This window comes from Myotis yumanensis, unplaced genomic scaffold (genome assembly GCF_028538775.1).
Source record: "Myotis yumanensis isolate MYYU_CA2020_CCGP unplaced genomic scaffold, mMyoYum1.0.hap1 SCAF_2, whole genome shotgun sequence".
Taxonomy (NCBI): domain Eukaryota; kingdom Metazoa; phylum Chordata; class Mammalia; order Chiroptera; family Vespertilionidae; genus Myotis; species Myotis yumanensis.
Genome location: NW_027223753.1, coordinates 18,155,148 through 18,169,027, shown reverse-complemented (window position 1 = coordinate 18,169,027; position 13,880 = coordinate 18,155,148). Strand labels below are relative to the sequence as shown.

The window sequence follows — 13,880 nt, the reverse complement described above, 5'->3', positions numbered from 1 at the left end:
ATTTTGGTCCTTGGGTGGTAGCTACAAAGAACTTAAATAATTAAGAATACGAGAGGCCATGTCCAATTTGATCAAAAAGGCTAATCAGAATGTCTCAGTCAATGGAAGTATTAACTTAGCATTTCTGAGGCATAGTACTTTAATTTTTGTCTCTGGAGCTGGAGAATATTTGCTTTTTGTTCAGTTGGCAAAGGCCTTATAATACTATCAATGTTCTATGGAGTAGGTTCCCTGTATAAAACTGGCACATGGGGTTGGGCTTAGCAAAGAAATGAAGGAGTTCTAACTAGGGATACTGACATCAGCATCATCTCAAACAAGGCCATTAACAAATCAGTACTTTCTGTGACAGGTGGACAGATGAGCTGGATTCTAAAATCCTTCAACAGGTAAGCAGACTTTCCCAAAGCTCCAGTACGCCCTCTCCAGTACGCTTGAGAGAGGGTGAGTGGGATTTGCTGCCCATCAGATAGCAAAATCAGATCCACTGCCCCAGATCTCTGAAACCCCAACTAAGTTACATCAAGATCTAGGCCCAGTCCTAAAACTAAAAATTTTAATATACTAAAAGTTGAATGTAAAAAAAAAACACCACAATTTAAGGAGCAACTGAACATGTTATCAAATCAAACATTATTATAAAGTGATTTGTTGAAAGGCTCCTTTTAGATATTAAGCTTCTTTAGTATATTTTAAAACTATTTCATTAATTTGATGGGTACCCTATGCTTCAAAATGTATGTTGTTTAGAGTAGAAGATAAATGTTAGTTTACTCAATGTAAAATGAAGTAAATAATGCTATCTACCACATAGGACTGTTGTGAGGATCAAATGGTTTGACATATATAAAGTGCTTAGAACAATGCTTGCTTGGTACATAGTTTCCCTTCAATAAGTATTGGTTGTTATTATTACTACTAGAGGCCCGGTGCACAGATTTGTGCACCAGTGGAGTCCCTCAGCCTGGCCTGCAGGGATCGGGCTGAAACAAGCTCTCTGACATCCCCCAAGGGGTCCCAGATTGTGAGAGGGCTCAGGCCAGGCCAAGGGACCCCACTGGTGCACGATGGGGCCAGAGAGGGCTCCAGGGCATGTCTGGCCCATCTCACCTAGTCCCCATCAGCCAGACCCCAGCAGCACGCTAAACTACCTGACGGAGCATCTGCCCCCTGGTGGTCAGTGCATGTCATAGCGACTGGTCGAATGATCAGACACTTAGCATATTAGGCTTTTATGTATATAGATTGCATCAAGTATCTATCGAGCTCTACTACATGCCAGGCACTGTTCCAGAGGATGTAGAAACAGTAGTGACTAAGAGATAAGAAAGGTCTCTGCTCTCACAGAACTTCCATTCTAGTTGGGAGAGAAAAAAATAAATGTATGTCAGGTGATAAGTAAAATGGAGAAATAAAGCAGGATAAAGGCAAATAGGAAGCATAGTGTGGAGAAAGGTTGCCATTTTTTATAGTGTGGATTGTCAGGGAAGTCCTCTCTGATAAGGTAACATGAACAGACTTGAAATGAGAAAAAAAGCTTTGCAGTTACCTAGGTAAGAGTGTACTAACAGATTATTAAATAAAAAAATAATAAAGCTACCAAAATAAGTAGGTCTAGGTTTGTAATACCTAATACTAAGGGACAGGATCTGTAAAGAAGCTATGCCCCACCTAAGATAGGCCTCAGTTCCAGTCAAGTGTTGCTATGAGGAAATGTGAATCAGTGCTATCAGATCTTCTATTTTTTTTAAACTGTATCTTGTATTTTTTCATGTGAATTGCCTTAACTTTTGAAACTGTATAGGCATAAATGCATATATAAATGTTCATCAAGCCCTAACCGGTTTGGCTCAGTGGATAGAGCGTCGGCCTGTGGACTGAAGGGTCCTGGGTTCGATTCTGGTCAAGGGCATGTGCCTTGGTTGCGGGCACATCCCCAGTAGGAAGTGTGCAGGAGGCAGCTGATCGATGTTTCTAACTTTCTATCCTTCTCCCTTCCTCTCTGTAAAAAATCAATAAAATATATTTTTAAAAAATGTTCATCAAAAGACGTGCAAGAATGTTCAGAGGCATTATTTATAGCAGCCCCTAACTGGAAACTACCCAAGTGCCCATCATTAGAATGGATCAGCTATGGCATAGTAACAGTTTCTACACAGCAATGAGGAGGAACCAACTACAGTTCTTACACATTATGGGTGAATCTCACAATATAATGTTGAGTGGGGGAAAAAGCCAGTCACAAGAGTTCAAAAACAGGTAAAAAGCTATGGTGTTAGAGCTATGGTGTAGTGGTTACCCTGGCTGGGTGAGGTGCTGGTAAATTTTTTTTCTTGATCTGGAAACTGATTGTATGGGTGTGTTCAGTCTGTTAAATTTTTCAAATTGTGCAGTGAATTGTGACTTTCCTGTTTGCATTTGTACTTCAATAAAAAGTTAAAACAAACAAAAACATGGGCCAAAGTAAGTCTTCAGGCTGAATCAGGACTGTGGAATTCTAGTTTGCTCTGTAATACATAGATTTCTTTAGAGAAAACATGAAAGAAATTACCCCCCCTCCCCCCAAAAAAAACCATATTTTGAAATGCAGGTAAATCAATGGTTCTCAACCTTGGCTGCACATTAGAATCACATGGGAATCTTTTTAAAATCCTGATTTCTGGGCCTCATCCTCCGGAAATTCTGTTTCTTTGTTATTTCCGGAGGATGAGGCCCAGAAATCAGGATTTTAAAAAGATTCCCAGGTGATTCTAATGTGCAGCCAAGGTTGAAAACCACTGAGGTAAACCCTTCTGTGTATGCTTTCCTTAGAGAGGCTCCTACAAAGCCCAATGAGGAACTTTATCTTCTGGGTCATTACCCAGCCTCACACTTACCCTTATACTGTATGTGATCCAATACTATTGTTCATCCTCAAACTAGGAGAAAAAAATACACACACACACACACACACACACACACACACACACACAAGCCATTACTACCAGTAAAGATAGAGAATTGGAAACCACACATGCAGGAGAACCCAGAGTCAATTTCAAAGTAGGGTCTGGTCTACTTTAGGTTGAAAGGGCACCCGATGTCTTTAGGCTGAGAGGCTCATAAGAGTAGAAATTTCTGGTAGTTGTGAAGAGGTAATAGGAATCATACTTGGCTTAAAAAGTTATCCAGGAAATAGGCATGTCTTAGCCTGAGTCACTGACCATAGGGAGAAAACCAAGCCTATGTAAAAGATAGGTCTTAGAATCTGTGTGTGTTGGGGAACTTAGCTATAGTCAGTGCATTAGCCCTTCCCAAAGGTATTTCAATTCACTAGAGTGAAGAAGGCTGTTTTAGGTAGTGAAAACAGCAGTCTTTGGATGTATGCTGAGGTTTGGGTCCTGGGGGTGCCTTGAGAAATAACTTTCTCCAATTGAAAGTTACTAACATGGCAGAATTTGGGAACCAAATGCAATTTGGTTAGGGAAATAGTATGGATAAGGAAGTTAGAGGAAAGTAGAACCTTCCAGAAGAAGTCAAATTGCATAGCTCAGGAAAAGTGTTCCAGAATTGGGAAGGAAACCTGGAAAGGACTCAATTAGAGCTTAGAAGACAAATTCCAGGGGCAAAGAGAGTCCAAATCTAGCAGAACGGATCCCGTGAAGTCCCTTGCCTAGTGCAACCACCTCAGTGATTACTGTATTACATTACAGACTACACAAGAATTTCACAGGGAGGAGGTATCCTAAGTGTGAGGGAACTGTACTAGGTAAGTTATCTGAAAATGCAGGGACTAGTCTAGTATCTGAATTTTTTCTCAGAAAGGACTATTTCCTCAGGAGTATTGTCCAAAGTGAGTCCCAAGCTCATGCATATTTTTAGAATGCCATCTTTTCTTTATCCTTCCTACCTTCTTGACCTGGACCCATTATAACTCAATGAACTAGTAATCCCATATTTCATACTTGATTTTACTAGTACTTTTTTTATAATAAAACTAGAGGCCCGGTGCACGAAATTCATGCATGGGGGGAGGAGGGGTTCCCCTCAGACCAGCCTACACCCTCTTCAATCCGGGACCCCTCAGGGGATGTCCGACTGCCGGTTTAGGCCGATCCTGGGGATTGGGCCTAAACTGGCAGTCAAACATCCCTCTCACAATCCAGGACTGCTGGCTCCTAAGTGCTCACCTGCCTGCCTGCCTGATTGCCCCAACTGCCCCCGCCCCCCCACCCCCACCAACCTGGTCACCCCCAACTGCATCCTCCCCACTGGCCTGGTTGCCCCTAACTGCCCCCCCCCTGCCAGCATGGTCGCCCCTTACTGCCCCCCCCTGCCGGCCTGGTTGCCCCCAACAGCCATCCTCTGCTCACCTGGTTGCCTCTAACTTCCCCCCCTGCCAGCCTGGTTGCCCCCAACTACCCACCCACCAACACCTCCCCCCCTCCCCCCCGTCAGCCTGGTTGCCCTCACTGCTGGCCTGGTCACCCCTCACTGCCCCCTGCAGGCCTGCTGCTCAGTTGTTTGGTCTTCCCGCACTAACCCCCCTGCTGACCTTGTTGCCCCACTCAGCCTGTTTGGTCATTTCGGATGTGACGGCCCCTGGCTCTTTATATTTATAGATGTTACCAATACCTATACTTATTACAATACAAACTTACCTTTAGTGAGTTTTACGAAAATTAGATAAAATGACATCTCTAAAGAGCATCATCCACCTAACCTGAATATTAATTTCCAAGGTATTTGGATTAACATTGGTTCTCCTTCCCTAATGTGGACAGACATGTAAAAGAAACTTCAGTGAAGTGACTTTGAATCCTGAATACTCAAGTCTATTGTCCATTTTTATTTCAAAATAACTGGGAGTGGTTTTTGTTTTGTGGGAGTGGGAGACAGGGAAGGAGCCTGAAACGGAGAATAAAGTGGGGGCCAAATAGGGACATGGCCAAGGTGAGACATTTGTACAGTTGACTCTGAGGCCTTTGTAGAAACCACATGACAGGAAGGCTTGGGCATTTACCTTCCACCAGCTAAATTCCAGTCTTGCACTGGATTCATCTGATGGTAACTTGGAGAAGCTGACACATGACTTGGTTTTCTCCAGTAGGGTACTCTTGGGAGAAACATCCCATGCTGTTGACTTAGCGTGGCTCTGGAGGCAAAAGCAGCAAGAGACTAAGGGTTGTTTTTCTCTTGTATAAATAAACCCAACTACTTGAAAATGGAGTACAAAAAGGACACAAGTGGCTGAAAATGGTCTCTCCTAAATCAGCTTAGGGTCACACCAACAGAAAAGTATCTCATATTTGCTGACCCCTGCCCCCAAACTGGGTTAGGTACTTGATCCTTTGTTTTCTCAGCTCCCAGCCAAGAACTTTATCACTGTACTTACTCCAATAAGATCAGTGGTTGAGCTTCAACCTGTGTACCAGGAGATCAGTTAGATTCCCAGTCAGGGCACATGTGGGCTCAGTAGAGGGCATGCAGGAGGCAGTCAATGCATGATTCTCTCTCATCATTGATGTTTCTATATCTTTCTCCCTCTCTCTTCCTTGCTGAAATCAATTAAAAAAATATATATATATATACATATATATATATATTTTAATATATATATATACATATGTGTGTATATATATATATATATATATATATATATATATATATTTTAAAGATGATGTTTCAGTATCTCACTAGAGAACTTAACCTCTTTCTACCTTTGGTGGTCTGCTGAAACCTATGGATCAATTCTCGTAATAATGCTTTTCAATGCATGAAATAAAATACATAGGATTACAAAGGAAACAATTATATTGAAGTATAATTCCAGACAATCTCTGGAGTATGAATTCCTTGAGTGTACAGACTGACTGTGTTTCCACCTCTGTACTGCCAGTGCCTAGCACAAAGCCTGGCACATAAATCATACTTATAAATGTTTATTGAATGAATGAACAGAAAGATAGATGGCTACTGCAAAGTCAACCTGAGGAATGATTCATTGAAAATGCCTGTGCACAGACCAATGGCTTGCATATGTCTCACCCCATATGAGATCATCTACACCAGGGCTGTGAGGGAACTCCCACTCAACAATGGGTGCTATAGCATCTAGCAATAATGACAGGCTATCGGAAGACCAGAAAACAACAAAGCTCATGTATTTCCACTAGCTGGAATATACAGAAAGTAAAAGTAAACAGGCTCTGTTAGCAGGAAATCTCTTGACTTTGGAAGCATAATGTTCACACTACTTTAAAACACTACCAACAGCTCAGATGGAGGGAAGAAAGGAACCGGAACTAGTGTATAGGTGTTCTCCAGGGCTGCTCCTCTGTCCTGAAATGGGACTCCTGTCTCTGGGAAAGAGAAAAATGTCCCTAAAAACCACAATAGGGATGATATGCCTTTCTAGGTTCAAGTAGCAGTTTTACTCTTAGACAGAAATACTGGTTTTGTTTATGTACTAACAGGAAACCTAAAGAAGCAAGAAAAAAAAGCCACTTTCCTCACTAAAGATATATAAAGAGCCAAAGGTTTGTTCTAAGCTGACTGCTACATCTATTAAATATTTTGAAAAGAAAAATACAACCCCAGACAATTTTAAAGTTGAAAATTACAACTGTATGGGGTTCAGAAATCTCACCCTTAAGGCTTTTATGACTGACCCTCCTAAGTTAAAGGGCTTCTCCAGCTATATACATCCTTCTGAGGGGTAGTAGAACTGTTTCCACTTGATTGACAACAGGGTTTCCAACATCTGCTGGAAGAAGCATGGCTTCAAGTGGGTGCCTTTTTTAAAAAAAAAAAAAAAGTAACTATAGGTCTAAGTTTTAATTAAAAACAAAAACCCTCCCACTCCTTAGGTGTGTGCTTTCTTGACCTATTTTTCCTTTATACTGTCTGCAGTTTCCCTATATTTTTCCTAATGCAGTAAACAATGCAACCAAAAGAAATAAAAACCAGGGTCCACTCTTACCCCAAACACTGAAGATGGCCAAAGAGAAGTAATCAAAGCACAGAAAATGGCCCAGCTCTAAATACAAAAAACATAAAAAAAGAAAGAAAACAAGACACACACCCCCCAAAGACATTATTATTGACATTTCTGGTACATTTCCTATAATATCATGTTGCAGACAATGCTTCTTTCCCGGGAGTCCAGCTTGCTCAGTAGGAGACATCCACTCGGTGCCTCAGGATAGGCTAGGGGTGTTGAGTCTTCCTGCCAAGCCTAAGGCTTTTTTTATGAGCTCAGTCTCACAGAAAGATCTGTGGTATAAATGACTCTAAAGGGGGATGAAGGCAGGCACCTGTCACTGTTCTCCAAATCAGCTAAAAAGCTGAAGAGCATGGAATCCAGGAGACAGATGCCATTAACAGTTAAGGGATAGAGGGTAGAACAAGAGGAAGCACCAAATGAGTGGCTGCTTTTGGTTCCAAAGCCAAAAGAGGGCCCCACCAAAAAGGGCAGCTGGTCTGGATGAAGAATTCCTCTGCTCCTGGAGTCATGCAATAAAATGATGGGCTTGGAGCCTCACCCCACAACAGCCACAGTCCAAGAACCAGAGCAATTTACACCATATCACACAGTTCACAGATTAATGGACTGATCCTAGTTTAGAAAGGTAAGTGCTTTGACAAAGTTGGGGGCAAGGTGAGCTTGAGTCCCAAAGCACAGCTGTGACATCCCTGGATTTCTATTTCTCCTGATGCTACTTGCTCCATGCCAATGTACCTTCCACTTACCACTGGCCTTTCCTCAAAATGGCACCTATAGTGGTAACCCTCAGAGATACCAAGAGGCATCAGTTGCACTTCTGGAAATAAGGTAATTTCTTTGCCCCATCCTGGCAAAGCACTTCCCTTTTTAAACTGCTGCTCCTAGCAACAGAGTTCCCCCTCCAAGCAGAGTTCCACTTCCTTTCAGAGTTTTGCACTGGCCTCGAAGGGCTCATTCCAGGATACAAAATAAATTTCCTTCTGCATCCATGTGTGAGTGGGTTGCCTTCCAGTATCAGGTCTGTGTATACAGATAGATTAGCCTGGAAAGGGCTTTTGGAATAGGTTTCTGGTTATCTCGATGCCTCCCCTAAAAGAAGTAACTTTCTTGGTGTAAGAGGATGAGGACATTGAGTGACCTACTCTCAACTTCTGGAAGGACAGCTTGTTTTGTCCATTTTTCCAATAAGGGGGTGGGAGGGACCCAACATATTCAGTTACATCAATGAGATTTGTTTTTCTTTTAAAAAAAAAGGATCCTACATGGAAATGAGTGGGACAATGATAAAAGTAAACAAATATTTAAAATTTCAAACCAAAACATATTTCCTGGCCCCAATATCCCAGTTAATCCTCTAAGACCACAATCTCCACATTGTGGACTTGATGCTGATGTTCTTCCATCTCAGCCACAACTTTCTCCTCAGTCCTAAGCTCTGTCTCCAAAATGACTGCTTTGCCCTCAGTATCCTCAGCCTCTGGGTCTGGGGCTGGGTCAATCTCAATGATGGTCTGCCCATCCTCTGAGGTGCTTTCAACAGCCTGGATTGCTGAGGTCAGGCCAGACTCCATGGCCACCAACTCCACAGGGCTCACCATAGTGGTCATGTTGCCCAGGGTATTCCCATCCTGCATGGCAGTAGAGCTTAGCAGCGCCAAGCTAGATGAAGGGTGGATGGTCACTGTGTCTGGTGAGCTGCTCTTGGCAGAGGAGACCACTGTGGCATAGCGGAAGAGCTGAGGGCCAGAAGGCAGTGTGTGGACAGTCACAGGACTGGAGCCCTGGCTGAGGGTGGCCACTGGAAGATTGCCCATGGAAAATGACTGACCCACTGGGGTGATTGTGATGGGTGAGATGACTGTGAACTGAGGCTGCTGGACAGGAGGAGATGAGCTCAGGACGGTGGTGGAGGCTGGCCGCTGGAGTCGAGGCCTTTTTGGAGGCTTAGGAGTGCTCACAGGCATCAATACCACATTTTGAACTGTCTGGGATTTCAGCCTCTGATCTTGAGCTTGTTTCTTCTGCTCTTCCAACTGGCGTTCCAAGTCTATGGAAAAAAAGATAGACTTTGTGTGGATGGAAGTATAATCTTGGGAACAGTAAAATGGAAGTGAGGGGATCTGGGGTCTTGCCACTCTGTAGCCTCAAGAAAGTTACTTCATTGTTTTTATTATTTTTAAACTAGAGGCCCAGTGCACAAAAATTTGTGCACTCGGGGGGAAGGGGGGGTCCCTCAGCCCGGCCTGTGCCCTCTCGCAGTCTGGGACCCCTCGGGAGATAACGACCTGCTGGCTTAGGCCTGCTCCTGGGTGGCAGAGGGCTGGCCCAATCCCTAGGTGCAGCCCCTGGTCGGGCTCAGAGCAGGGCTGATTGGGGAGTTGGGGCGCCACCCCCTGTCATGCACAGAGCAGGGCGGATTGGGAGGTTGCAATACCACCCTCAGTCACGCTCAGGGTAGGGCTGATTGGGGGGTTGGGGAACCGCCCCCTATTACACTCAAGGCAGGGTCGATGGGGAGGTTGCGGTGCCACCCCCTATCACGCACAGAGCAGGGCCAATCAGGGGATTGGGGCACTGCCCCCTGTCACGCACAGAGCAGGGCCCATCAGGGGGGTTGGGGCTCCGTACCCTGCAGGGCCAATCAGGGGGTTGGGGCGCTGCCCCCTGTCACGCACAGAGCAGGGCCCATCAGGAGGGTTGGGGCTCCGTACCCTGTCATGCACAGAGCAGGGCCCATCAGGGGGTTGGGGAGCTCCCCCCTGTCACTCACAGAGTAGGGCCAATAGGGGAGTTATGGCACCACCCCCTGTCACACACACAGCAGGGCGGATCAGGGGGTTGGGGCGTCGCCACTGTCACACTCAGGGCAGGGCCGATGGGGAGGTTATGGCTCTACCCCATCACACACAGAGCAGGGCCCGTGTGTGGGGGGGGAGGGGGGTGGGGCGCCACCCTCTATTACCCACAGAGCAGGGCCGATCAGGGGGTTGGGGCGCTGCCACTCTCACACTCAGGGCAGGGCCAATGGGGAGGTTATGGCTCTACCCTGTCACACACAGAGCAGGGCCTGTGTGTGTGGGGAGGGGGGTTGGGACGCCGCACCCTGTCACACACAGAGCCGCAGGGTGATCAGGGGGTTTGGGCGCTGCCCCCTGTCACGCTGATCCAGTGCCAGGAGGCCTCGGGGCTCCGCTGATCCCGGTGCTGGGAGGCATATTACCCTTTTACTATATAGAATAGAGGCCTGGGGGCCGGCTGGTTTGCCCTGAAGGGTGTCCTGGATCAGGGTGGGGGTCCCCATTGGGGTGCCTGGCCAGTCTGGGTGAGGAGCTGAGGGCTGCTTTCAGGCTGGCAATTGACTGAAGCTCCCAACCACTCCCTTTTTTTTTTTTTTAATTCTGGGCCACCTTTAGCTCTGGCTCTAGCTCTGAGGCTTCCGCTGCTATAATCGAAACAATGTATAACTCTAGCTCTGAGATCCCGGCTGGCTGAAAGCTGGTTTCTGGGGTTTTGTTTAGCTTCTATTTTTGCAACATAGTTTCTTAGAGTTGTAGCTCAGAGGCCGGCAGGTCAGGCGGGGAACGTTGCAGTCTGCAGTACCTGGAGCAAGCAAGCCTCATGCTCGCTTCCAGCTGCCTGGCTGCCGGCCGCCATCTTGGCTGACAGTTAATTTGCATAAGGATATGCTGATTAGCCAATGGGAAGGGTAGCGGTCGTATGCTAATTACCATGTTTCTCTTTTATTAGTGTAGATTATTATTATTTTTTGCTTCATTGTTTTTAAGAAGAAACTAAACTGGATGATTTGTTAATCCCTTCAGTAACAACATTTCCTTGTATGATTATAGGCAGGGTGGTAATCCAGGATCTTTTCAAGCTGTGATCCTACTGTAGCTCAACTCTAGAAGCTCCTGTGGCATTTTGTCGCCTGTCACCAAAATGCAAACCAAAGCAACCTCCAGTTGGTCTAGCAGTTAAGATATGCCCTGCCTCAAACTACAGATGAAGATAAGAAATATCTTTACAATCCCTTTGGAACTGCAATGGATCTACAATGGCCACTCTAGAACACAGTGATTCCCAAACTGTGCTTCAAGGCAGGATCACCTGGTGACCCAAACGGCCTTAGTCTACTATTAGCCCCCAGAGAAGTTTGGAGAAAGTTACAGAGGAAGTTTCTAAGAAATACAGAACTGAGGAGGTCTTAAAGTTAAAAAGTGACTGACTTAAGGTCACAGAGCCTGGGACAAAAGTCTCTGATGGCCAACTCGGTGGCTTTTCCATCACAATATACCTATCACTACCTCTCTCCAGGTGTCCAATTCAACCTTGGTGACCACTAGTGAATCTGGTTCTACACCAGAACGTCTCTATTACTTAGTACCTGATAAACAAGCAATAAATAATCAGTTACACCTTTAGAGCACTTTGTTTCCTATGGAACACCAAGAGCTAGTTAATTACTTGCTTGGAATAAAAGGAGTAGGTAGGGATCAAGAACATGTTCACAGATTTTAAAATAATGGCTTTTTAAAGTTACGATATACTGCATTTTTTCTATTTTCAGTAATAATCAAAGAAATGTGAACTTAAACAAGATAAAAATAAAATCCGTAATTTTTAAAAAGCTGAATCAGGGATTACTATAATAACAATGTCCAATGTTGGTGAGTTCAAACTGCTGGCATAAATTGGCATAATCTTCTTGGAAATTTGACAATAATTCACAGAAATCCTTAAAAAAAATATCAATACTATAACCTCAAGCTTAATCCTGGGAAGTAGTTGAAAAAAAACCTCAAAAATAGAAGTTATAGGCCTGGCCGGTGTGGCTCAGTGGTTGAGCATCAGCCTATGAACCAGGAGGTCCCAGTTCAATTCCTGGTGAGGGCACATGTCCAGGTTGTGGGCTCCTTCCCCAGTAGGGGTGTGCAGGAGGCAGCCAATCAATGATTCTCTCTCATCATTGATGTTTCTATCTTTCCCTCTTCTGTCCTCTCTGAAATCCATAAACATATATTTTAAAAATATGTATCTCTATCTCTATCTATCTATCTACATAAACTGGGTATAAAAATAACTTTAGAGCAACCTAAATTGTTCTTCTCTTATCAAATGACCTTGCAAGAGTCTTTGGGCTTTATAATTGACTATAATTTGTTCTACATCATTCAAAGGCTGATGATCCTCCTTGACTTATTTTATATCCTTCACCTGCTTTACCTCCTTCAAAAGCCTCTCTTGATTCCTTCCAGGTATAAGTGATAACTCCCTTTGTTCTTCCATCATACCTGCTATAAGCCACTGTCATAAAACAGATTACTTTTTGCACTTATTTTTATGTCTGCTTTCCCTCGAGTTCCTTGAAGGCCCTCAATATTCAACATTACATTTCTAAAACCTAGTTTGAAGACCAGCACAAGGTAAGTACTTAATAAAAAGAGTTAAAATATCCATGTGCTCATCATTTATTACCACAAATAATGGAAAATAGGCTAAATGTGTATCTGTCAAAAGATTCAGTAATAATAATGTAAAAAAGACAAAAGCCAGTTCTTCTGCCACCAATATTACTGGATTGATGGAGCATTCTTGCAGACATCCTAATTCTCCAAAAGATATAGAAGGAGTACTGTGATGCTGGCTTCTTTCTCTTTTCCTTTGTGCCTTCTCTGCTTCCCACTACTTCACCCCACCTGGGTCTATGTATAAAGCAAAAGTCAAACATGACACTATGTGAGTTAAAAGAAATAAAAAGAAAGAGGGAGTTGGGGGTGGGGTAGGAAAAAGAAGCAAAGAAAGGCCTGGCCAATGTGGCTCAGTGGTTGAGCATTGACCTTTGAACCAGAAAGTCACAGTTCAATTCCTGATTAGGGCGCATGCCCAGGTTTCAGGCTCAATCCCCACTAGGGGGTGTACAGGAAGAGTTGATCAATGATTTTCATCATTGATGTTTCTATCTCTCTCTCCTTCTCCCTTCTTCTCTCCAAAATCAATAAAAATATTAAAAAGAAAAAGAAGCAAAGAAAATATATTTTTTTAAAAAGAAGCAAAGAAAGAACCACGCCAGTCCCAACAAATTTCAACAAAGAAATGACAAGAGTTGCCTGGCAGGCATGGCTCAGTGGTTGAGCGTCAACCTATGACGGTTTGATTCCCGGTCAAGGGCACGTGCTCATATTGCAGGCTCAATCCCCAATGTGGGGTGTGCAGGAGGCAGCCGATCAATGATACTGTCTCATCATTGATGTTTCTATCTCTCTTTCTTCTCCCTTCCTCTCTGAAATCAATAAAAAATATATTTTTTAAAAAAGAAAGAAATGGCAAGACTCAAAGAATAGTAGTTTATCACCTAAGAAGAGAGAAAAATTATACATACCTGTCAGAGTATAGAGAAACTGCTCTTCTCCTTGCTCTATTTGGTTCCTTCTGTTGTCCAAAACCTTCTTAACCGTGTCCATTAGGCCAAATGTGTGTGCCACATTGTTGAGAACAGCAGCATCTATTTAGAAGAAAAGACATGTCTGTCGACCTAAAACAGAAAGGTTTTCCACCAACTCCCTCTTGTGCTGTTTACAAATATGGAACAATCCGAAAATGACGGGACTAGTCTAATGAACAATTTTAACAAAGATGTATCACATGTATAATTAATTAAGATTTAATTGTTATATCTATATTAATATACTATTGACATATCTATAATTAATATCTATATTAATATAAACAAGAGAGAATTGAGAGAACTACTTTTTGGCACACTGATAATGGCAATTATCAGGTAATTACCTGTGGAAAAAGCATGGCTAGACCTGAGTTCAAAACCCAGCTAAAGCCCTGGCTGCATTGTTCAGTGGTTAGAGTGTCAGCCCATGCACCAAAAGGTCTTGGGTTC

The 13,880-nt window shown here is 43.7% G+C and overlaps 1 protein-coding gene across 7 annotated transcripts in view; it reads right to left on the bottom strand.

The window, feature by feature from the left end:
• Positions 1 to 4,808: 4,808 nt before the first annotated feature.
• Positions 4,809 to 13,880, bottom strand: part of GMEB1 (glucocorticoid modulatory element binding protein 1) — a 41,637-nt gene continuing 32,565 nt past the window's right edge. For all 7 annotated transcript variants that reach the window (XM_070404526.1, XM_070404525.1, XM_070404522.1 and 4 more), the window contains 2 exons: positions 13,365 to 13,487; positions 4,809 to 9,032 (listed from right to left, as the gene is read on the bottom strand). In XM_070404526.1, coding sequence (XP_070260627.1) covers positions 8,332 to 9,032; positions 13,365 to 13,487 — 824 coding nt within the window. In that variant the 3' untranslated portion in view covers positions 4,809 to 8,331. The remainder of the gene's footprint in view (positions 9,033 to 13,364; positions 13,488 to 13,880) is intronic.